General features: G+C 42.4%; 1 protein-coding gene across 11 annotated transcripts in view; it reads left to right on the top strand.

Moving 5' to 3' along the window:
* Positions 1-23,502, top strand: part of atp11a (ATPase phospholipid transporting 11A) — a 49,809-nt gene that overhangs the window by 1,383 nt on the left and 24,924 nt on the right. For all 11 annotated transcript variants that reach the window (XR_003742513.1, XR_003742511.1, XR_003742512.1 and 8 more), the window contains exon 2: positions 23,365-23,487. Coding sequence is in view for 8 of the 11 variants with exons in the window: in XM_028954142.1 (XP_028809975.1) it covers positions 23,365-23,487 (123 nt within the window). In the remaining 3 variants the exon portion in view is untranslated. The remainder of the gene's footprint in view (positions 1-23,364; positions 23,488-23,502) is intronic.

Consider the following 23,502-nt stretch of genomic DNA (forward strand, 5'->3'; position numbering starts at 1 on the left):
CTTTTATACGTAGTTTTTGTAATAATACTTTTATTCCATTATAATAACTTTAATTTTATATCTTTGGAAGTTCAATTAAGCCTCACACACCTAAGGCAAATGGTATTGTACATGAGCTTCCATTTACTATTACATAATCAGATCAATTTTATGTAGGTCTGTCTCGTAAAAAATCAATATGCAACTGTCTGACATCAGCTCTGGTACATATAAGAGGATTAGTCCATGTGAGAGTGAATAGGGATGAAGGGGGGGGAAAATATCACGTTTAGCCGCAGGAGGAAGATTGTGACTCAAAATCCCTGTAGGCGAAAGTCGTTTGACAAACATGCAATTTTCCTTCATTGTCGTTATGCTATAAGACTTAACCGCGCAGCTGGCTCTTGTCATAGAGCCGCATAAACTATGTCATAATATTACAGGGTTGAAAAGCAGATTTTATTGATTAATGCTGCACTGTGTGGGCCACGCGCAAAGCCTTGTGCAAAGCCACGCACAATTTGTTTTAAGTTTGCATGAAAAAGGCCGCCTGAAGGCCATGGCAGTCTGTAGTGGACGTCACCGCCACCCAAACTGACAGACGGTGTAAATCTCTGCTTGGTTTTGAAGACAAGCGCAGGCTTGTGCACTGAGCGAATGCGAGGTGTTGATAAAATGTCGAAAACGTTTGCTCCCGGGCAAGTCTGTGATATATGTGTCAGTGAACAAATGGTACGCACACCAGATATTAAAGTAAAAAACACCTGATATTGTCTACTCTTGTGATGAATTGCATGAAACATCAAAGCAAATCCTGACGAACGAAACATCTGAAAATCATGTTTCACCATCAGTTACTTGAAAGAGACATCTGTTATGAACCGTGCACAACTGTACAACTTTACCCCTGGAAATTACCTAAAAAGCGCCTCCACTTTCCCGCCGTCCCCTCTGGGCACGCCCGCCCGAAGGGATTAGGTAACGTTGCATGTTATATAACTGTGCTTTTCTGTTCACTTCCAATTTTTCTTTTTTCTTCAAAAAAATATCATTTGTATACCTGTCAGTTCGTCTTTGCTGATGCAAGAGACAAGGAGTTATGGCAAAGCAGTCATCTTCACGCTAGAACTACTTTTATCGACCCTAAAAGAAACTTTAGGGTATTTGCGTTTAATCGGTCGAGGGGGTGGGGGGATCTCAGCATTGTGGGAAAACGCAGCCGTACAGACATTAATGCTGTCAACGGTGATCTCAGAGCTCCGGTTGTTAGCGAGCGACGCAAAGAGCAGTCTGACGTCTCCGATAATCTCATTCGGTGGTGTCCTGGCAGTGGCTTATTGCAAAACAACAGGGCCCTTCTCGCCGTTGTTTTCCCATGTGTTCGATCATAAACAGCATAATGTTATTGCATTTTTGTCAGCCATATCGAAATGACAAGTATATGTTTGGTTCCTATTTGCTTGTGAATTGAGTTTGTAACCAACTGCAAAAGCCTTGCTTAAAAGTTTGATAATTCATTTTGGACCAGCGCAGGTCAAGCCGAGCTCAAGCAGGCCGGCGTGGCATTTAAACGGCCGCCTGGAAAAGGTTACTGTAAATGTGAAATGGTGTTCTCTGCTGTATGTGCTGCCCGGCACCTGAGTACCTGTCCGCATTAGATCATTGCCTTTGTGGAACTGGAACAGTGATTGAAACCGAAATGGCCCCCAGCATTTTTACTCATTTATAGTTATTTAGTAAACAACGTTTAATGGTGCTGACTCTGTGGCATGAAATACAGATCAAGTGTCACTTTTGTACCACATTGAGATGAAAATTAATGAAAACAAAATGCTCCAATCAGGCCATAGACGTTTTTTTTTTTTTATTGTAGTGTATATTCAAGTGTGTGACAACATAAGTTTGAATTCAGTACAAGTAAAAGATAACGATTAGCAGTTACAACATTTTGGGATATAAATATTTAAGTGAAAGTGAAAAGTGTGACAGTGAAGGTCATTGTGAAACACTGCAGCACAGCACAAGGAGAAAAACGAAATGTATCCTCTTAACCATCACCCTTGGTGAGCAGTGGGCAGCCATGAAAGGCGACCGGGGAGCAGTTTGTGGGAACAGATCTTCGGGATTCGAACCGGCAACCTTCCGATTACGGGTCCGTTTCCTTATCCGCTTGGCCACCACTGCCCCTCACAAAAGCCACGTTGCCTTCCTCTCACCATGAGTTTAATTAATCTATAATGACTCAGATAAGGCCTCGGTTCTCTCACTCACGCAGTGCAGCCTTCTGTCCTCGTATGCGCGTACACACATCCGTATTACTACTACCGTACTCCGTACTCGGCCTGCTAATGAACCTCTCAGGCTTAATGCCGCTGTAAATCAGCCTGCGAGCAAAACGCTCAATAACCATTTCACCTTGTGCTGCATATCATATTAAAAGCGTAAACGTCCAAGGGAAGTTTTGCTGCACATCGACTTTGGTGCTGTGCGTGTAGTTGGGGCAAACGTCAGCGTGATGTAAGAAGGCGGCTGTGTGCAGAAGAAGCAGCGTGATAAATGGAGTTGATTTAATGGAGCAGAAATGGTCGCATCAGCAGGGTGTGTGCGATTGAACTCGGCAACACTCCTCTTTTGATTATGGCCTCGCCTGATGGGCTCTCAGTCGGAGTTCGCTGTCTGACTTTTAGAAGAAGTGCAATGTTCTGTGCGTACAGCTAAGATCATCATAGCAAGAGACAGAGGAATTGAGCTGCCTGCCCCTCCATCGTTTATCTAGATGAAGATGCGGATAATGCTTTCGGGAATCTGGGCCTGGATTGAGTACACATACTCAGAGTGAGATCTTACATCACAAGCATGTCATATGTAGAATATGACAAAAATTTTTGAAGTGGGTTTGACTGTTTTACTTGGTGCTTGTACTATATTGTCTGGATTCAATAGAATTGCATTATTTAAAAAGAGACTAAAATACAATTTTCATTGACTAAAATTAGTCTAAAATAGTCATGGATAATTCTGACTGAAATATGACTAAAATACTTGCAACAGGGTATTGCCCCCTTGATGCAAAGACAAGACTAAAACTATAAAAACAGGCCACCAACAATAACTATACTATGCAGAAAGATTTCTTCTTTCAAAATGTGTTGGTTCTACCCATTTTAATTTATAGCATTTGTCAGACTCCCTTGACCAGAGCGACTTACAATCAGTAGTTACAGGGACTGTCACCCCCTGGAGCTTGTGTCTTGCTCAGGGACACAATGTTAGTAAGTGGGATTTGAACCTGTGTCTTCTGGTTCATAGGCAAGTGTGTTAGCCCACTAGGCCACTACCACCCCATAGTTTTGAAAGTACAATAGAGGGCTGTAAATGTTTGAATGCTCTTTGAATGTTGACCTTCAGAGGTCATCCCTGGGTCTGGATATGTGGTGGTGATCAGTGATGTCATTTCCACCCCCTCAAAGGGTGTTTGTTGTAAAGGCAACTGAGGGAGGAGAGGCGGGACTGAGGCGACTTGCTGGCTCATTGCGGAGGGACTCTCGCTCTGTGAAGGGCGAGCTGTCGGAGTGCGGTACTTTATGTGGCGGTGGTGGCACCTCAGCAGGGCGAGGACAGGCCAGTTCGCTGCACCCAGCGTGGCACCGGATCAGGACATCAGGATTCATGTTCCTCAGCGGTGCCGCCTGGGGATCTGAAGCAGAAAATGAGGGCCTTCAAATGGATGATCCGGGAGGAAGCTGGAGTGTCTCTTCTCACCTTCAACTAAACAAGAAGGGCTCCACGCTAAGGCTTACCACAAAAATACATAAAGACATATAGACAAATTGACAGAAGGTTTCATTCAAATGGTAGGCATGAATGTTTAATGAACCCTAACAATAAATGTATAAATTATGTGAATAATGTACATAAATCAATGAGTTTTCTGAAGGCACTAGACTTCATGTAATCTCCTACTAAAGTTCTTTCTCTCTCTTACTTTTCTTCTTATTGATTTGTTTTTGATAATTATGAAAAATATGATACCTGTTGAAATGATGAAATCTCGAATTTTACTGAGTTTTGGATTGCAAATGGCAGAGGAAGTTTTTTTTTTTTTTTTTTTTTGGTTTGGGCGAGAGGATGAAGGGATCACTTGACAACCATGTGACAACAGAGTGGCCAGGGGGGTTAGGGAAGGGGCCAGTCAATCTTTTCACAGAGCACTGCGGAACCGTCGCTGGCTAAATTGCTGCCAAGAGAACCTGCAGAAAGAGCTCATCTGGAGGTGGAAGGAATTAGACAGGAACACAACCCTGAACAGACCAGGCCTGGAAGTCCAGTGAGACGCTGGGTTGAGGTGAAGTCATTGGAACCTGTGAATGGTCAGGATCAGGACGAGGATATTACAGCCATGTGGTACTGAGAGGGGACACCATGTGGATAAGGGTAATGTTGCCATGCCTAGAAATGCAGTTGTTTTGAGGGGTTAACAAATTAAGGGAAACATAATTATTTAAAGAAGGTGGTATAGTTCTTATACATGGAGATGATGTGCATAGAATTCAAATCAGAAAAAATAGCATTTGTTGTAGGCAAGTTTCAACTGGTAACAGTGTGTTCAAATCACCAAATGTGCAACAATGTATAATTCCTTATATTTACCGTGTAATTTCATTAAAACTGTAAGATCCACCTTTTCCTTCAGGAACAGGAATTTCCAAACCTCTAGTTAAATAACTCCATTCCACACCTCCACAATGGCGCGGCAGCCTTTGGCGGCTTGCGGTGCCAGAAAATGGGAGAAAAGAGAGAGAGAGGTGTCACAATGCATAGCAGAATTTGTCGACGCTGAGGAAACTCATTACGCTGCATTGTCGCTGCCGCATTAGGCCAGCCTGAGATATAACCGAGAGCAAGAGAATGAAGAGAAAATGGCCCCGTTCTCAGACAAAATGCAGCAGTGATGGATGCAGGGTTGAATTGTGCTTGTTGAAATAAACGAAAAAGGCTTTCTAGCTGAGATCTTAGCTCATTACCTAACAATATAGTGTATATATAGTTTTTTAAGAGCTTACAACTGTATATATTGAAAACATTGCCAAATGCAATTTAGGACTATTCTCTACCTGATGCATGGGACATTTTGATAACTGTGTCTTTATCCTCATTACTAGTGGTCAGAACTATGAGGAAGTGTGACATGTATGTAGTACTTGTTGTGCTTTATTACTGGGTACTTCAATATAAAGTTATGACAAAAGCCATACAAGCAGTTTGAAAACTGATGCACGGGACACAGAAAACTAGTCTCACTTGATAAAACTAACTTCCACAGTAAAATTCTGTGAACTCTACAAGCATTCAGACAAAACTATTGCACCAAATATTTCAATGTATAATGGGTAACCTGTGCAACACTTCAATAAAATAATGTTTATGCAAATGATCAAGATGGTGTGATACACGGGACAACATCATCACTGGTCTAAAAGCTACACAAGTGCTGTTAAGTTTAACATATGATAGCCAGTACTAAGAGTTAAAATGTGATGCATTGTATGAATGTTTTTATTAAACTTGATGCACTATTCAATATAACATGCATAACTGAACTATAACATAAAACTGAACTTTCAATGTCTGGGTTATGATAATAATTTGCTTTTAATTTCATAGAAATTAGTACAAATTTTACATTGGGTGAGGTAACAGAGTTTTTTTTCTTTTTTTTAATACATTGATACAGAAATCCTTGTATAATTTTCTTTTTTCCAGAAAATCGCCCTTTAGCCATAAGAGGGGGTTATTTTGGGGGTGTATTTGTTTGACCTTCCAAATCTCAAATGATTTCCATAATTTATGTGCTGTCACAGTCTCCAGTAATTGAGTTTTTCCCATTCAGCAGAATTGCATGAACATTTCGATCCTATATCTAATAAAATAAGCATTGTGGAAAGTGCATAATATGAAACAATTTGTGGAAATCAGATTTGAGTTATTTCAAGCTCAGGGCTGTGATGCCACACATCAGTTTCAATTGGTTTGAGAATTTGAAGGTGCTGAGCTATGAACGGTGTGGCCAGGCCACTAAGCCTCTCCTAAACTTTTTTTATGATAAAAAAAAAGCAAGCTGGTTTGAAGTGCGGCACGGAAAGGTTAGAACTCTGGCGCAACTGAAGTCTGGCATGGGGAACAGGCTAATAATATTGTTGTGTTCTTGGTTCTGTCAGCTTATTCATCTTTTCATTTTGAATCTGGGATGTGGAAGGGTTACAGGGTAAAGCCGGCACACCTGCCTAAGAGAGATTAACAGGTTTTACCAAGCGCCTGGCTCCAGAGCAGCACCTGGTGACATTTCCCTCTAGCTGAACTTGCAAGCACAATAGCGGCATCCATTGCCTTGTTTCGCTTTCGGGCTCCCAGAGTGCAGTTTGTTTTGCCCTCAGTCCGAATGTATTGCCCTCAGTCCGAATGTATCTCAGCTCTGCAGAGGCCCATCATCTAAGGCAACAGAGTCCGTCTAAGACGATTAACATTAATCTTAGCAGGAGGGGGGTCAGGTGACCACCAATGCCTCCTGCTCCTAGTCTGATGCTGGGAATCGGTCACATGACAGGCTTGGTTCTTCTTTGCATTACATCCTAGGTGACTGGATTTATCAGGGACAGTGAATATGAAGCTGTAAATGGCAATATTTTAGCAGGGATAGGCATAAAGGTGCAATATATGCTTGCACCTACAAATCTCCAGTTCTCTGTTGGTATCTAAACTCTTGCTCAGCCATTCATCTCCTCACCTGATTGGCCAAGCACTTTTGCTTTTTTTGTATTTTTATGTATTTTGACTTGTTTAAAAAAATGGATAAGAAGACTGTAACATGTCAAGTGAACTCCGCAGGGCATACACACACAAACACACACACCATTCACTCTAACGCTCAGGCTGGGGGAAACATGAGAACCCAGAGGAAACCCCTCAACGCGGGGAGAGCATGCAAACTCCGGAAGTGAAGAATAACACTGTGTCAAGCAGTATTTAAATAGGTGATTATGTAAATGTTCTTTCCAGCAAATGTTTTTTTTTTTTTTTTTCTCGCACAGCCAGAGCCCATTCCTCCAATTAATTGTTTTAAAAAAGAATTTGCTGCCGCTTCTAAATGTCTGGTGTGATACTGTACTGTGAAAATTGTGAAACTGTACAAATAAGGGGAAGCATGCAGATAATATAGATTCCCAGGAACCTGAACCAGTTGTGAGTGTTTTCCTGTCACACACTTTGTCATGTTTTGTACTACATACAAATGGGGGATTGTGTGAGGAAGTCACATAGGAAGCATGTGAGTGAGCAAACAGTGAGCTGGCCGAAACTAACGTTGCCCTGTTCTCAGCCCGGAAATACATGATGCATTTCCCTGACCTACATTCTCGTCGCATTCAGAAACCTGCCGTCTGTACCAGCATACGTCACCAACTTAAGTGTGTCTGACTGAAATAAACTTTACCAGAAACATTAGTTATCCAGAAACATTTAGGCTCCAAAAACATGTTGACATGTTTAAGTTTTAGAAATACACATTCTATCAGAATTTATTCAAGTTCGCTGAGTGATTTACATTTTATTGTGTCTTTAATGTATAGATATATATTTGCATAGTTATAAAATTTCAGTTTGCCAATGTAGATTTCAGTAAAAAGGTGTAAATAGTACTTGATCCAGACATGAGACATTCCCGTTGCAGCAGTTAATGAAATCAAATAACGGGAGATGTTTTCATGCCGCCGCCCATCGTTTACTCATGGCTGATGGATTTTATGCTATGCTCGCTGAGATGTTTTTTACAGTAACACTCAGGCTCCAATGTTTTTCTGAGTTGGATAGGAACTCTTCACGTTGATCAATTCCTTTTGGCTCAACCTTCTAAACCCTTTCCTCTTCAGTCACTCTCTTTGTCTTTAGACCTGAGGTGGAGAACCTGATCTATGGAGAACATTTGCTATTGGTGAACTGCAATACCAAGAACCTGCTCCCATGCCAGTTTTCATGGATCATGTCCATGAATCTCGTTCCAGAGGCTTCCAAGCAGCCCTATGTTTTCGCTTTTATTCACCGGCCATGCATTTGCTGCCAGGAAATGAGGGCTGTAGAGTGGTTCTAGCATGGCAGAGCACATCTTGCCAAGTTCTCTGATCAATCAAAAATGCTTACGTGGCACACAGGGCTTAACAATGCAACACATTGCCTCCATTTGACCTCTGCTGATTAACGAAAGGGCGACCAGGAACAGAAGAAGAGCAACGTTAGAGTGTTTGGCCTGTTGCATCACTCTTATCCTGCACACAAAAACGGGAAACAGTGATTTATAGGGAAATAACATAGAGACGCATTCCACTAAGTGGCCAAGGTGACCATGGCTTTTTTTTCTGTTTCAATTTCATCGCTTCAGGAGTGCATCAATAATCAGGATGGCAAGAGGACTGTCCCTGTACAGTCCCTTCCCAAAAAGCCACCTTTATGAACGGACTGGACAGACTGAGTTGAGAGTGGGGTATTGGGTTGCCTCCCTGCTCAGGTGGCGCGAGAGAACGCCGTTGGTCTATTGACCGATTTCAGCGAGGCCTTGCTTCACTACGAACCAGATTCGACTCTCGCACTTCATTTTATGCAGAGTGGATTACGGATCCTTTTCTATAGTTATCCCCTCCTCAAATATGTCAGATCCCCTAGGCAAAAAAATGTGCCCTGGAAAAGATGAGAGATGGCAGCCGTTGTCAATTATTTGTTGAAAGTTCATAACCAACACCCCTTCTTCAACATGAGGAGATCAGATGATCAGATCAGATGATTACCAGATGACCAGATTGTTAAATCTCACATGGAAAGGGGATCTTGACTGTTGAACCCTACCCAATTTGAAGGGTTTTTGTTATATTATTTAATAGTCTATGTCAATTGTAATATTATTATATTTTCTATTTCAGCTAGTAAATGTTTTTGAATAATATAAAGAATATTCCAGATTTTGCAAGCCTGGCAATTGGGAAATAAATGAAAAAGAAAATGTTTTATTTCTGTCTATTTTCCAGATGCCAGCCCAAAGATTCTGTTGAAGTAAAATGGTGAGGACCGTTCAGTGCTGCACACTGGAAAAAAATCCCCAAGTCTTACCTGAATAAAAAGTCAAATGTTTGCACCCGCAGGCTTTTAGAAGGCCTTTTGTTGCTCAGCTTGCTGCTGACGGCGTTTTACATCGACAGGAGGCGGGGGAAGCGGCACAGCTGGATTATGGGTTGTGTAACTTTAAATCACATTAGGGCTGCCCTTTGGCTTTTTGTTGGCATCAGCGGGAGCAACATCCTCAGGGGACCTTATACCACCACAGTCAGGCTCATCCCACAGATGGATTCTGTGGGCGGGGCTGGTGGGTGCTGCTGTTGGGTTAAGGGTTAAAACAGATGCTTCCAAGAAGGAAATGATGTGAAGTGATTAGCATTGTGATACACAGCGGCTCAGCACACGGTGCACACAGTGAAATTAGTCCTCTGCATTTAACCCTTCACCCTTGGTGATGATAGTGGGCAGCTATGACAGGCGTGTGTGGGGACGGTGCTTTGCTCAGTGGCACCTCAGTGGCACCTTGGCGGATCGGGATTCGAACCGGCAACCTTCTGATTACGGGGCTGCTTCCTTAACCGCTAGGCCACCACTGCCCCACCACTGAAATGATTCAGTATACAGGGAGTGTGGGGGAATGAAACTAAATTAAGTTAAATGGGTTAAGTCCAAGCTGATGTTTTGCTGCATTATTCTCTGTTTCCCTGAGAACTGGTCGCTGTAAAACAAAAAAAAAATAAAATTAGATTAGATTTTTTCCAGGTAAATTTAGGAATAATCCACACATGCATGCAGACATCGGTCATTCACTGGTGCACATGAAGAAGTACGACAGGTTGATTGCATAACAGCAATATAGAGAATTGAGGACACCAGCACTTTGTGCGTGATTGATTCTGTTGGTGATGCTGCATTATCATTGACCATACTCACACACAGAACCGCCACCTTCACCTTAACAAGAATGGAAATGACATCTGGGTGGGACCTATAGTCCAGTTGAGGACAGACGTCTGACTTCTGTCCATATTACGTAAAATGACATAAATTGGCATCATTTGTAAGATGTACATCCATCTTTTGATAAATGTGAACCTACTGGAATATTGTCCCCACCAAGGCAGGCAGCAAGAATAATGGGAAGCTGAAAAAAGTTGAAGCTCAAAGCTGCAAAAAAATGCACATGGGGTCTGTCTCATGCAACAGTGGGATGGTTTTGTTTTGACTGAAGCTACGCGCCTGTTTTAGAACGACCCTAATTTAAGGATCGGGAGACCTGACACCACACACGTACAACCAACCCCTCGGACGGCCACGCGCGTGCAACGGGGAGACACGCAGACAGGATAATTAATTCTGCTGTCTTCCTGCTGTGACAGCACCTGTGGTAAAAGGGGATTTAGCCTGGATAAGCGTTGGCGGCCTTTAAAGTAGACCAACTGTTTGTATCCTATTTGGCCCGTGGTTCAGTCGGCACTGGTACCGCCAGACCTTCAGAATCAGCTGGATCAATAGAAGGTGATAGAAGTCCTTTTGGCCCATTTTATCAAGTTCAGATTGGAAAGGAGTGCAGGGTTTTATCTTGTACCACCCACTTGGGCAAACTATTTCATAATCCAGACTATTCCCCCCCCCAAACACACACACACACACACACACACACACACACACACACACACACACTACGATTATTCCGATTATATGGTTACATGTTACAATCCTGTTTACATGGCTCCTTTAGTGTCCCGTGCTCAAGGCTAAACTAATTCAGTTCGGCTGAACTCTGTTTGCCAGTCTAGCAGGCCTGCTTCGAGTGCCTTCTGAAGTAGCAGTCTCCTTTTTTTGACATAATGTGACCAAGCCTGGAGTCTGGACACAGAATTCAAGGCTGAGGTGTTAAAAAGGAATTATATAGTCTTAGCATGAAATCCCTTGAGATTTTAACCCCACACACCTGCAGATGTGGCCCAGCCATCCTATTTACCTTCTTAGCGGCTAGATAGATAGATAAGGTTAATGTACAGTGGTTTTGATCCCCCTGCGCATTGCCGTCCCCCGATGTCTTCCCGGGATTGGTATTGCTGATGGGGGTCAGTGAAGGGGCAGGAGTGATTTATGCTACCTCTGCAGTCACTTCATTACAAAGCTCCTCTTCCGTTTTTTTCAATTAGCTCCGGAGCACGGAGGCATGATGGCTGTTATGTGCGGAACATTGATCTGTGCCTCCTCCATATCCTACCTGCTGAGTAATCGCTCGGTAAAAAAAGTTTCTTTTACCGCCGTGCGTCTCAAGGTCAGTCTGGATACATCCACTCATTTGACTCTTTTAAAAATGGAATAGATCCAAATTTGTAACACAGATTTGACAATAGTCTGAATAACAAATAGTCTGATCACATGAAGTCGTCCTCTGCCCAATCAGAGAATGAGAACCATTTAAACCTCTCTCACCCCTGTTAACCATACACATGCAGTAGGTGCACTGTGGTGACGTCAACATGAACTTTTCCATAGGCCCTGTTGAAAGCACTCATGCCCCAGGGCTTCAGAAAGAGTCTCTGGGCTTATAAAGTGTGTGTGTGTGTGTGTGTGTGTGTGTGTGTGTGTGAACGAAAGAAGTGTTATGTCTGACTCATTAGGCAAGTAGGTTAATTAAAGTGACTCGGTGAGGACGACAAACAGGCCCTTTAATTTGGGTGGAATGATAAATACCCGCTCAAGTGTCCACACACTCTCCCATACACACACATCCAGGAGGTTCAGCTCCAGGGAGCAGGGAGGTTATTATGGGTTAGTTATGACACAGGATCATTGCGATCAGATATGCACGACGTGGCTTCATGTGCTCTGTGGCTTAGTATCCATTAGCAACCTGTTATAATTACTTGCAAAGGATCCTGCTCCGGAATTAAGTTCATCACTCAGCTCCTCTGCCAGGAAGCGTCACGCCATTCGGCGCACATCTCCATTCTGGCCAGTCACGTGTTGCGGGGTTGGGTTTTTCTACGCTAAACTCCACGTTCAGGTCTCTGTGCAGGATCATTCATTTTATTACCCTGATTTGTAACCTGTATGGCCTGAGCTCCCAGAGATCCATCTGTTGTTAAATTGCTTCATGTAATTTGTCGGGAACTAGACGCGGGGTTCTACCAGGCATGAATATGTGAGGTGGTCCAGGGGGCATTTTAATAGAACAATGTACATTCTCTACATTCTAGTTTGAGGATGTAAGTTTGCCTTTTTTTTTACTTAATATGATAAGAAATTAGCAGTACATACAGGGTCTAACCCACTAAAGAATTTATTATTGCATAAACAACCACAAATACAAAGTAGGTTACAAAATGTGTGAATATCATTATACTTGGGAAAAGACAAAGAAATATTTACTACATATTTAAAATGCTGACATTCCTGTTTGATGTATGTACAAGTAAAAATGCAAGTTAAGCATAAATATGGTAAACATGTGTCACATTATAGGACAATACAATTTGGGTGCAGTTCTTTGCCAGGATTATTATGTTGTCTGGGTTTTGGCTCAACAGACAGATGCCTGTTCAATCCTCACAGATTAATAACATTTTATGTGGCAGTCAGAATAAAAATTTTCTGTCCCCGCCCGTTCCCCCTCCCATTTTTGATGCTTTCAGTCACATTTTGGAAACGTGACCAGAAGTACATCCCCTGCAGAGGCATAAAGAAAGAAATGTCACATGTTTGCTGCTGATGTTTTGTATGCGCATGTGCACTGATGCTCGATTGGAGAGATTGGTTTTTAATTCACGTGCACGGCTGTCCTTATCCCCTTTTTCACACCTCGCTGCCTGATGCGTCATCGACAGCTATTTTTGATAGAACAGAGGGATGAGGACGGGGACTGGAGCAAGAGCCAAGGCTTTATTCAAGATGAGCCTGCCACTAATGGAAGCTCAGCTCATGTAAATATTTGATGTGAGTTGGTGGTGCTCTTTCTAAGTACGGTTTAAAACCCATGTCCTGATCAGAAAGCCCATTTCTCCCCAGCGTTTACACTCTTCACAAGCATGCCTTCAGACGTGCCAGACACGTGAGCTGGAAGGAGTAGATACCGGAGCACAAATTCAGTCGGATCTTATCTACCTCAAGTCGAGTCAGCTCATGTCAAGTGGGTTTTCCTTCCATTCCGTTGACCGTGGTTGTCGGAAAATGGAATTAGATACTTAAAGTCACAGTACAGCTACTGTAGGTACGTTAAGAACAACAGTAATGCAATCTCCACCAGCACACCGAACATGCAGACAGATTTTCACTGCTTTACTTCAAGCATGGGTGATGGGTGAAGTTGTGAATGTGACATTGGTGAACACTGCCCATGTTCTAAAACTTATAGCGGCAGAACATATCTCCCATAGTAATTTATATTTTGGTGGACGTCCATGTTACTGAACATACAGGAATAGTTTTGTTAGTTAAGGGAGATCAGCCTTTTGAAGAACACACAGGGACTGAATTCTGACTGAGTTGTCCATTAGCAGAAATCCAGTTGTCCATTAGCAGAAATCTCTGAATAGCATTCCTGTCAATTTCTAATTATAGTTAACGGGAAACCAGCTTTAACCAGTAGCTGTAGATCCACAGCAAAGGCAGAGAGATGAGAGACAAGAACATTCCAATTTTCCATAATATTCTGTGTAAGTCATCATTTCTTGCTGCACCGACAGTTTCACATTGTCAAAGGGCCATCAGAATAAAATGAAAATCTTTTCGACATTGTTAATGTGCTACGACGCGGTTTGGTGGCAGCCAGTCCAAGGTCAACTGGACAGTTTCCTTGGAGCGACATTGGGTTAAGTGTCTTGTTTATGGACACAATGCAGAAAGTAGTATTTGAGCTTGTGACATTGTGGGTCATCTGTCTTTTAAATGTCATGTATGTTTAGCACATCTTTATGTGATTCTTCACACCAGTGAAAACAGCTTAACTGTGTTCTATGAGATGGAGTTGAAAGACGTCACAGGACAAACAGTCAAAACAAGGCTGGTTTTGTCTCGGTGCTCAGTGTAAATTTGGCTCTTTTTACCTCCTGCTATTGCCAGCACATTCTTCCCCTAATCAGGGCAGAATCAGGGAGACGGCTGGCTTTGTCCCGCTGACTGATCCGTCCTCGGCCGTGGCCTGAAGACAAGAGCGCTTGTGCGGCCCTCCCTCCGGCCCTCATCTGGCCAAAGTGTCTCGTCTTATTCAGCATCAAGCTAGAGGACGGGCGTCTGAGATTTCTCCTTATCTGGCCCGCGCAGTGGCAGGGGCGCGAGTTGCGTGCTTATCGGGCCCTGTGATTCAGCAGCACTTATCTGTTGAATAAAGAGTCCAGACCCGAGCCCCTCTAGGTGTGTGGGTGTGCCCTACAGGGGTGTAATATTTCAAACAGTCTGTGTGTTGAATTTGCGCTCGTGTGGGAGGACAGGGACAGCCTTGTACCATTGTGTTGCTGTTGTTTGCCATGCCGGTAATTGCGCATTGGCAGTTGTTTAATCGATTTCCTGGGTGGCCAGGAGCTCTTGGGGGTTGAAGGGGTAGGAGCATTTTTTGACAGGATGTTATCTCTGTTCTAGGGCTGCAACAATGCATCGATTATATTGATAAAAATTGATTACTAAAAGAGTTTCCAATGAATTTCATATGTGATTAGTTGTGTCGCGCGATGCGGAGACATTTGATTATAAACAAAAAAAAACTGTTTTTTTTTTGTGTTTTTTTTAAATCCAATTCTTCGATTAATAAAAAAAAATCTATCGACAGATTAATCGATTATTAAAATAATCATGAGTTGCAGCCCTACTCTGTTCCCCTCCGCCACCCTCACAACACCATTCTTCATTAACACTGTTGTCTGTTGCACCACCAATTGTTTTCTTTTCAAAAATTTTGAAGTTTAAATTTTTTTTCAATGGACTTTCTTTGATTCCACTAGCAACTAAACATTTTTGTAAATAAACCATTCTGGTCACAGTTATAATAAATTTGTAATAATTGCAACAACTGTACAAAGTCCTCTGTAATTGTAACAGAGCTAAGATCTGTTACCTGGTACTAAACACCCCAAGCAGCCGGATGATGGTAATAATTTTGGTTGTATAGCTTGGTTGTCCAGCAGTGAAAAGACTAGGTACTTACCATGGCATTGAGCTGGAGAGGGGTGTATTGGTAACTATGTTAAATAATTAATTAAATTAAATTAAATGTTGTAAATGAAGTATTTTTAAAATGTAGATGAAATATTTTAATGATGGCAGTATTATGTGAATGTGAAAAACTGTTTCAATGGTTGTCTAAAGATGATTGGAACCAATGGAGAAGAGATGGAGAAGTCAGTTTTATTGAGGTTGACGTTTGACAGATTTTTAGAGGTTGACGTTTTATTATTTATATTTTTAAAACTGTATTTAGTGAAGTTTTTTAATATAATTTAATAAACAGAGTCTGCATTCGAACTGCAACCACTTTGTGTCTCCATCCTTGCCACCATCACCGCTCAGCTGTCCTGCACAGGGGGATCTTCATTTCCCCCTGTTACGGTAATGCATGTTAGAAACATAAACTGGCTCAGTATATCACTAGTCATTAACTTTTCAAATTCAATAAGCTCTTAACGTCAATTCACGCTGTAGACACCCAGTTGCTCTTACCTACACAAAACAATTATCATAAGCACAGCAAAGAGGCTGAACATATTTATCAGTGATCATCAGGAGTTTTTTTTATGATTACTAATACTTGAATAATGCATAGATGACACGCCTAAATCCCAAATCAAAAACCTAGTACCACAGTCCTTCAAGGACCTACATGTATAGATTTTATACAATCTCTCTTCCTCCCTTGATGGCCTTTCCTTTGTACTGGGGATAGGCCATGGATGTCCCATGCTGCTGATGCCACTTCAAAGCTTAGACCCTGGGCTAGTGCCCCAGGACACTCCAGGCTATAGAAGTGTGGCTCTCCACTGATTGCTTTATATGTCTACAGGGATGTCGCGGCCTTCTTAAGAAATCCCTCTGATCCAATCGACTGGCCAAGCTAATGGACACTAGGGTGCTGCATGTAGCCGGAAAGTCTGGCTTTCCTCCATAAGCGAACGTGACAAAGAGCAGCAGCTGCTTTGGGCCAACAGCTAAAATGCATCATTGATTTTTTTTCACTGCGTTTTCCTCTGCAGTCTATAAATACGCTTCTGTTCCGTAATCTGAGTTTCCAATCTAACTTTGTTTAAAAAAAAAAAAAAAAAGTCACAAACAGCCATCATATAGGGTTACCTACAAATGGCAGGGCTTCAGTCCAAAAGGGGCACTTTTATTAGATTATGTGGAGACAGGACGTTTAGAAGATGACATAATACAGAAACAATTTAAAACCCAAACTTAATCAGTTTGATATACAATGTGTTTTAACACCCCATGGAGTGTCCTTTCTGCCATGTTACAGCAGCAGGACAACGTGCAGTGCCTGGGGACTTCTCAAGATGTGTCACTGTGAGAGGTTTAATCATATATTTACATTCAAATGTCACTTTTCATGTTTGCACCAACTTCAACAAGTTTAAAATTCTGAATTCTTCTTATTTAGTGCAGATTGTTCACTTAATCCGGTGGGCCTTCTTTGCTTTAGCATAATGACAATTATATGACATTGGGGGTATGGTGTGAGACAAAATACTTCAGATCATTACACAAAGCACTTATCCCGTCTCTGCTGCATAAGTGGCCATGGCACAAGTCTCGTGGGTAATTTCTTAAAATGAACTGAAAGAGAACAGAAAAATTCCATATTGTCATTGAAAGACTTTTTGGTGGAGTGGAAAAGGTCCCAGTGTTGCTTTACTGTTGCTTTCTACTCCGATCCTCAGTACACATCACAGACTGGTCACATGGTACCAAATCCGGGAATACAGAACAAGTCATGAAAAGCCGCGAGAGGGGAAAATGTATTTGATTAGGCTGAGTGTCCTTTGACACAGCAAGGGGCTTGGCATGAGGTTCGCAGTTATTGGGGTTAAGTAGTCGGCTTGCCAAGTGTCCTTGTGGCAAGGTCGAGCAAAACAGAAATGTCATTATAGTCTTTCAGTTTTACAGTTACTGTGAAATAAAAACCACTGCTTATCTAACAAACAAACAGTTTTGTTAACTTATCAAAAACCCTCAATGTCACACATTGATATAAATGAATTATTTGTAGATGTGTATGAAATGATTATGATTATATATGCTGTCATTGTCCCTGTGTATTTGTATGTGACTTCTGCGAAAAAGCAGATTAGACCTTCTATTTTGTAAGTTACGTAATTTGTCGTCATACTTTTGTGGTCTCATTGAGGGCCATACGTAGAGATTTGGACACCGCTGCGTGTAATAGGAAAATATTAAATTTGCGTACAGATACAACGCAATAATGTTTCTCAGCAGATGTCGAAGGTTTCCCACGCTACAGGCGTGTTTTGGTGTCTGGTTTGCGTCCGCCTCGCTTTGCGCATCTGACCCTCTCTCCCCAGACGCCCGGTAAGCTGATCACGCTTTTGGCCTTTGAGCGCAGGAGATTATCCCACCGTGCTACCTGAGGCAGCGAACGCTTCGCCGTCAGATTACTCTCCAATACTCGCTCTCTGTGCACTGTAGTAACTGTGTTGCTACAGGGTGTCACGACCACTAGTTGTGACTGACAAGAAGCATGAGTTCTAGAACGACAGAATAAATGTATGTCCATGTTATTTGTACAGTTAAATTAGAAAAATGTACTCATTTGTGTAGTTAATTAATTACACTGCACAGTGCACGTTGAAGTTAAGGGCGGCATGTGAATTTGGTTTAATAATACATCAGGATGTCTTACCTAAACTATGTCACTTTATTTAAAGGGTCTTGCACTGCTGCATAGTTTCCACCTTAGCCGCCTGACCCAATAACAAGGCTGACTATATTTAAATTCTTAATACACGACCTTTGCGCTTAATGCGTAGTGTTTTTGTAGGAGCTTTTTTGTGGGTAATGCAGTCGGTTTGGCCTGATACAGATCCCACGCTACTCTCCTCGTTTGAGGCCTTACCTCAGCACTACTGTTTTTCCTGGATCGTGGCCGGCAGCGGATGTGTGTGACGGATGGCGTAGCGAGCTCACTCTGTTTGTGTGGGCGAGAGAGCTGGCGCAATCCCAGGACAACAAGGATCCATCTCTCCTACCCTCCCTGGGAGCAGCGAGCCAAAGCCGAAAGCTTCAGAACTCCCTTGTTGTATTTTAATAGGATATTATATATATCCAGTATTACATTATATATAATCTTATAATGCACGATGTATATTATATAGAGAGAACAGAAATGTTTCTTTAATTGTGGTAGACAATTACATTTTTAGACGATGCTCAAAAAAAGAGGTGGAAATTATAAAAGATGTTTATTAATCTTCTGTATCTGTATCTGAGATTGGTATTGGAACGTTCATATCAGCAAATATTCATAGACTTGTTAAAATGAATAATACCCTTACAACAACTTATCATTACACCTGTTACATACTCCTTAATAATCATTAAAAGAATCTTGCTCATCAGTAAGATTTTCACTATCAGCGTTATTTGTAGGGTGTGTGGCGCAGATCTACAGCTAAATAACACCAGCTTCACTGCCAAGGAACATCTGTGGGGGGAGAGAAAGATGGACAGAGGAGCGGAAGAGTAAAAGGGGGGAATGAAAAATGAGAGGGGCAACATGAGAAGGAGGACTAATATGAGAAGAGGTGGTAGGTGTGTTGGTAGAGGAGGAGATGCAGCTCATTTTTACCACAGATCCTATACATCCTATCAGTCCATTCCAGGCTCCTGACTGGTCCTGTGTCATGTGGCTATCTCACATCTATCAGCATTTAGCTATGTGTGTGTATGTGTGTGTGTGTGCGTGTGTGTGTGTGAGGTGTTGGCCCCATATCAGGTTCCTTGCCGCGTTTTTTTTTTTTTTATTTTCTTTGTATCCTGTTACCACGGCTCCCTGACCTTTCTAACTGGCCTAGCTCTACCAGCATCGCTATGGATACTGCATGGCTGCATGCTGATGTGTGGCCGCCCCGGTCACAGCCCTGCCCACGTGGAATAATGATGTGCGGTAATCATGATGAGGTGCATAATATAACCAGACGTGAATGCAGAGATGCTAATCACATGTTAACCACAGACCTGTGGGACGTGTAATACACCCATGAAAACATGGTTTTATAGAAATGTGATTTCTGCTAACATTCTGGTAAAAAATACAGAGGAACATTTTCCACTGACACGTTTCAATTTATTATTGGTATCGCTGGGGTAAATATTTTGGGGTAAATCAGTTGTAGTAAATACTTATGTTTATTATGATTATGTTTGCATTTATTTTTGAAAAACTACCGTATTGCTATAACTGTATTTGAAGATGACTGTCTGTTCTGGGAGTAACTCCAGCTCTCAAGACCTTCTGAGTTTTTCCGGCTTCCAATGGCTGCAGGAGAGTCAGTGTGCATAACCTGACACTGTGGTGTGTGTGCGTTTGTGTGTGTGACTTTGTGAGATGCCACCTAGAAATAAAAGTGGGGCCCTGAGCTCCTGCGCCACAATCCCATTCACTGCCAGTCACCTCATATTACTGCAGGAGGCGAAGTGTGTGTGTATGCTCGTTAATGTCTGGTTGTGGGTGTGCATCAGTGAGGGTGAGTGTGTCTGCACGCCTGAGATTAAACCCAAGTGGCAGCAGTTTGTGTGAATAATGCATGATGCGTTGAGGTGTGTTTATCGCTCAGTTCGCGAGGATGGGGGGGCTCTTGAATGTCTTTCGATGGCAATGATGTAATTCTTTTATCATTTTAAAGTGCCGTAACTCCAGCTATATACACACTGCTGTAACTCAGACATTTGTGTGATTTTGTCTGTCTGTGTGTGTGTGTGTGTGTGTGTGGTAGAGTGGCCTGTCCTCAGTGCCGAGCGGATTAGGTGTGATTATGGAGGCTCAGAAATGCCATACCAGCTGCTGCATCTCCAGCTCTAAAAACCCCAGAACTGTCCTCCAGAGAGTGACGGAGTGAGAGAACGAGAGGGGAAGAGAAGGAACAAGGACACAGTGGTCCCATTTCACTTATTTGGCCAGGATGACTGAAGCTGGACGAAACCTGTGCATTTTGAATTAATGGTTGGAATGTAACAGAATGCACGTAACGGTGATACAGTAACAAAGATGAGTAATCAGTCCTCATAAGTATTCTGAATTCTATTTTATGGACTGGAGGAGAATACATTACTGATAACATTTCTGTAAATGTATTCTGTGTTAGGTGTATCACATCACAATTTTCTTTACCTTACTGTAATTGTGAATTACAAGGTAACATCCCTTGTTCACTTTGGCCAAGTGGTGTCTAAAATTATTTAGCTGATTGCACATAAATATCAGTGAATTTGTTTAGGGTCTGATGCTTCATATAAAAAAAAATCACGTTTGGAACGTTTAGGGCGTGTCTGCAGATCCTTTGTTCCAGAAGAACACACATAGATGATGTCAGGTATCAGACAAGAATATACCTCACTAGCCTCCAGCATTGGTATCTGATTGTCTCTTCCTTTCTGTGCTCACATGCAAAGTCTGGGAGCATGTAGGCACAAAAACTACTTTCCCACGTCCCATATGGTGGCGAAGAATCATCTCAGATCTGGCTATAGTGAACCTCGCCTCACCACTGACGGTCTTGAACAGAAATGCTCTAAACCCAAAGTGAGCGTCCGTGAAGAGGTAAAAATTTCAAAAATGAAACTCTCATGAATGTCAGCCGCCCCTGTGAGTATCTGTCCGGCCGGCCGCCAGCCCTGGGTAAAAATAGCCCGTGAAGTGATAATAGCCTATATTTCCCCGCTTACGTAAGCACTTAAGATGCTTGCTCAGATATAATCTCTGCCTGGCAGTTTGGGACGAGCGAGAGTGCAGCAGGGCTTTCTCGGAGCTCCACCGGTGGCTGATCATGGATCAGTTTGCGCTGCCTTCTCCCTGTTTTACAACCATTGTAACCCAGCAGTAAATGGTCGTTGTTGTTGTTTTTTTATACTTATTTTTTTAGCTCATTAGCTATTAGTTTATTTCTATTAATGAGATTTTTTTTAAATGTAGCACTTGTGTTAGATGTAAGACGTGATGTGAGGTTGTCTGTTCCCTCCTGGCGTAGCATAGCTTGGCGATAGCACCACTAACATTAGCGCTTTGATTCCTACTAGGGTGCCAATCTCACCGTTGTACTTGTAAGTCATCACGTGCATGGCCAGTTTCTAGCAGAAATCTGTTTAGGGCCATAACATTTCATTTCAGTGGGTAGTTTTTGCAACAGTTGATTTTTGACTGGTTTCACACTGGTAGAGCTCATATAAACCATGAGGGACCATAGAAGCCCTGGTTTGAAGAAGACGGTGTCTTCTTGCACTGTTCCGTGGAGCTGAAGTAAAGGAACTAACGGCCAGGTAGAACCCTGGGGCAGGGCACTATGCTTGGCAGTGACCTGACTCATATTCGGACCATGTGTCTTCATTTGTCCAGCCACTGATCCGTGAGGGCTGCTGTGTGTTGTTATGGTTGTGTGCAATAAAGCAATTAATGAATTATTGACCGAAACCTACATTATTCTGACTTTTGGCAGGTCCACATAAGGTCAAATCCTTTCTATTTAAAAAAAAAAAAATCGGTTTAAATAACATTACATTTCCAATGAGCTGATGTTCCTCTGCTTAGCAAATAAATGAACATTTTTTCATGTTAAAGGTCCCCTATATCGGTTTTTATATCGGTCTTAGGGGTCCCCTAATACTGTATGTGAAGTCTCTTGCCAACATTTTGCCTTGGTGTCTGCATTTTTCCAGAAAAAAATATAATTAACCCACTGGTTGTGATTCAATTACCGAGCTACTTTTTTAAGGGAGGAGTGGAAAATTCTCTGGCCAGAAACAGCATGAGAAATGAGGTAACTTTTCCCCTTATGAAGACATAAAGGGACAAATTTCAGACCCGACCGTCTTAACTGCCACTCTATGAACAGTGAAGCAGATTTTTCAAAGCTCTCTTTACACCTATCGCCATTTCTAGCCACTGCAGGACCACAGATAGGCTAGGGGAACTCGTATTAATGTTAAATCATCTCAAAATAGGGGACCTTAAACTACTCTCATATATTTTGATATGAATTAAGGCTAATTTCTCAGCCTCATGAGATTTCTGATGGTTTCATGGTATGATTTTATGGTATCTGAGAGGGGGGAATCCAACACACACAACACTGCCTTTGTTCCGATATCAGGTTGCACCATTGTAGTGAAAGTGTACATGTGCAATGTGTTTCACATTGATTGCTTTCACAAGTTCTCTTCAGAATGTTGACTTTGGCTGTGCAACGACAATAACACAGTAATTAAGGTTTATAATAAAAAAAAAAAGTGCAACCTTTTCAGAGCAGGTAAATATGGTTACTACAGATTAGAATGCGAACACTTGATTGGAAGTGATTTATGTCTTTAGCTTGGGAGCGTTAGCAGAGGTGTTGTAAATGTTTAATGAATATAGATGATGAAGAAAAAATTGTGCTGATCTCATTACAACGTGATCATGGCATGGGAGCAGCACGGAGATGAATGTACCCTCACTTGCGCTCTCCCCTTCCCTCCCGCACGCGTACGGGAAACAATAACCTCACTGTCACAGCAAGACAAATCAGGCATGACAGAAAGCACACGTTGTGCTCTGAGGTCTCGCTCGCTCGCTCTTTTTTTTTTTTCTTCTTCTCAAGCCATTTGATGACCTCTAACCTTCCCACGTCCCTCTGTCACTTTGCACACATTTTGAACCAGGGCTAGCGAACCAAAGGTTTGTTTTTATCAACGTATTTCATCTAGTTGCTAAAAACAAAGCAGCATATTTCATCTAGTACGTCCTCAACATAAAGAGAGGGTAAAAGAGGTGCAGCAGTTTGTGTGAAGACTCGGGCCAGACTCGTCTCTGCATGCCCTTGCGCGGTAGCCCTGTCATTTTTTTTTAATGTGGCGAGGTCACCGGGTTTCAGGTGACTCATCTGCCAGGTTTCTAAAGGCTTATGGGTATTCAAGTGTCCTCGTTTCTCCCTGTGAGGGCAGAGGCTTTGTTTTGGTGCCACTTCTGTCAACCCCCTTTTAATAGAACCCTTTAAAGACTCTGTTCTAAAGGTTGTAAACGCTGCAAACCTGTGTCCCTGACATCTGTCTTCTGTCGTTTGTTTCTCTCAGTGTGCTGGAGAGGAGAACTGGGTGGACAGTCGGACCGTCTACATCGGACACAAGGAGCCGCCGCCTGGAGCGGAGGCCTACATCCCACAACGCTTCCCTGACAACCGGATCGTCTCCTCCAAGGTGACCCGACCGCAC

This window comes from Denticeps clupeoides, chromosome 15 (genome assembly GCF_900700375.1).
Source record: "Denticeps clupeoides chromosome 15, fDenClu1.1, whole genome shotgun sequence".
NCBI classification, from domain to species: domain Eukaryota; kingdom Metazoa; phylum Chordata; class Actinopteri; order Clupeiformes; family Denticipitidae; genus Denticeps; species Denticeps clupeoides.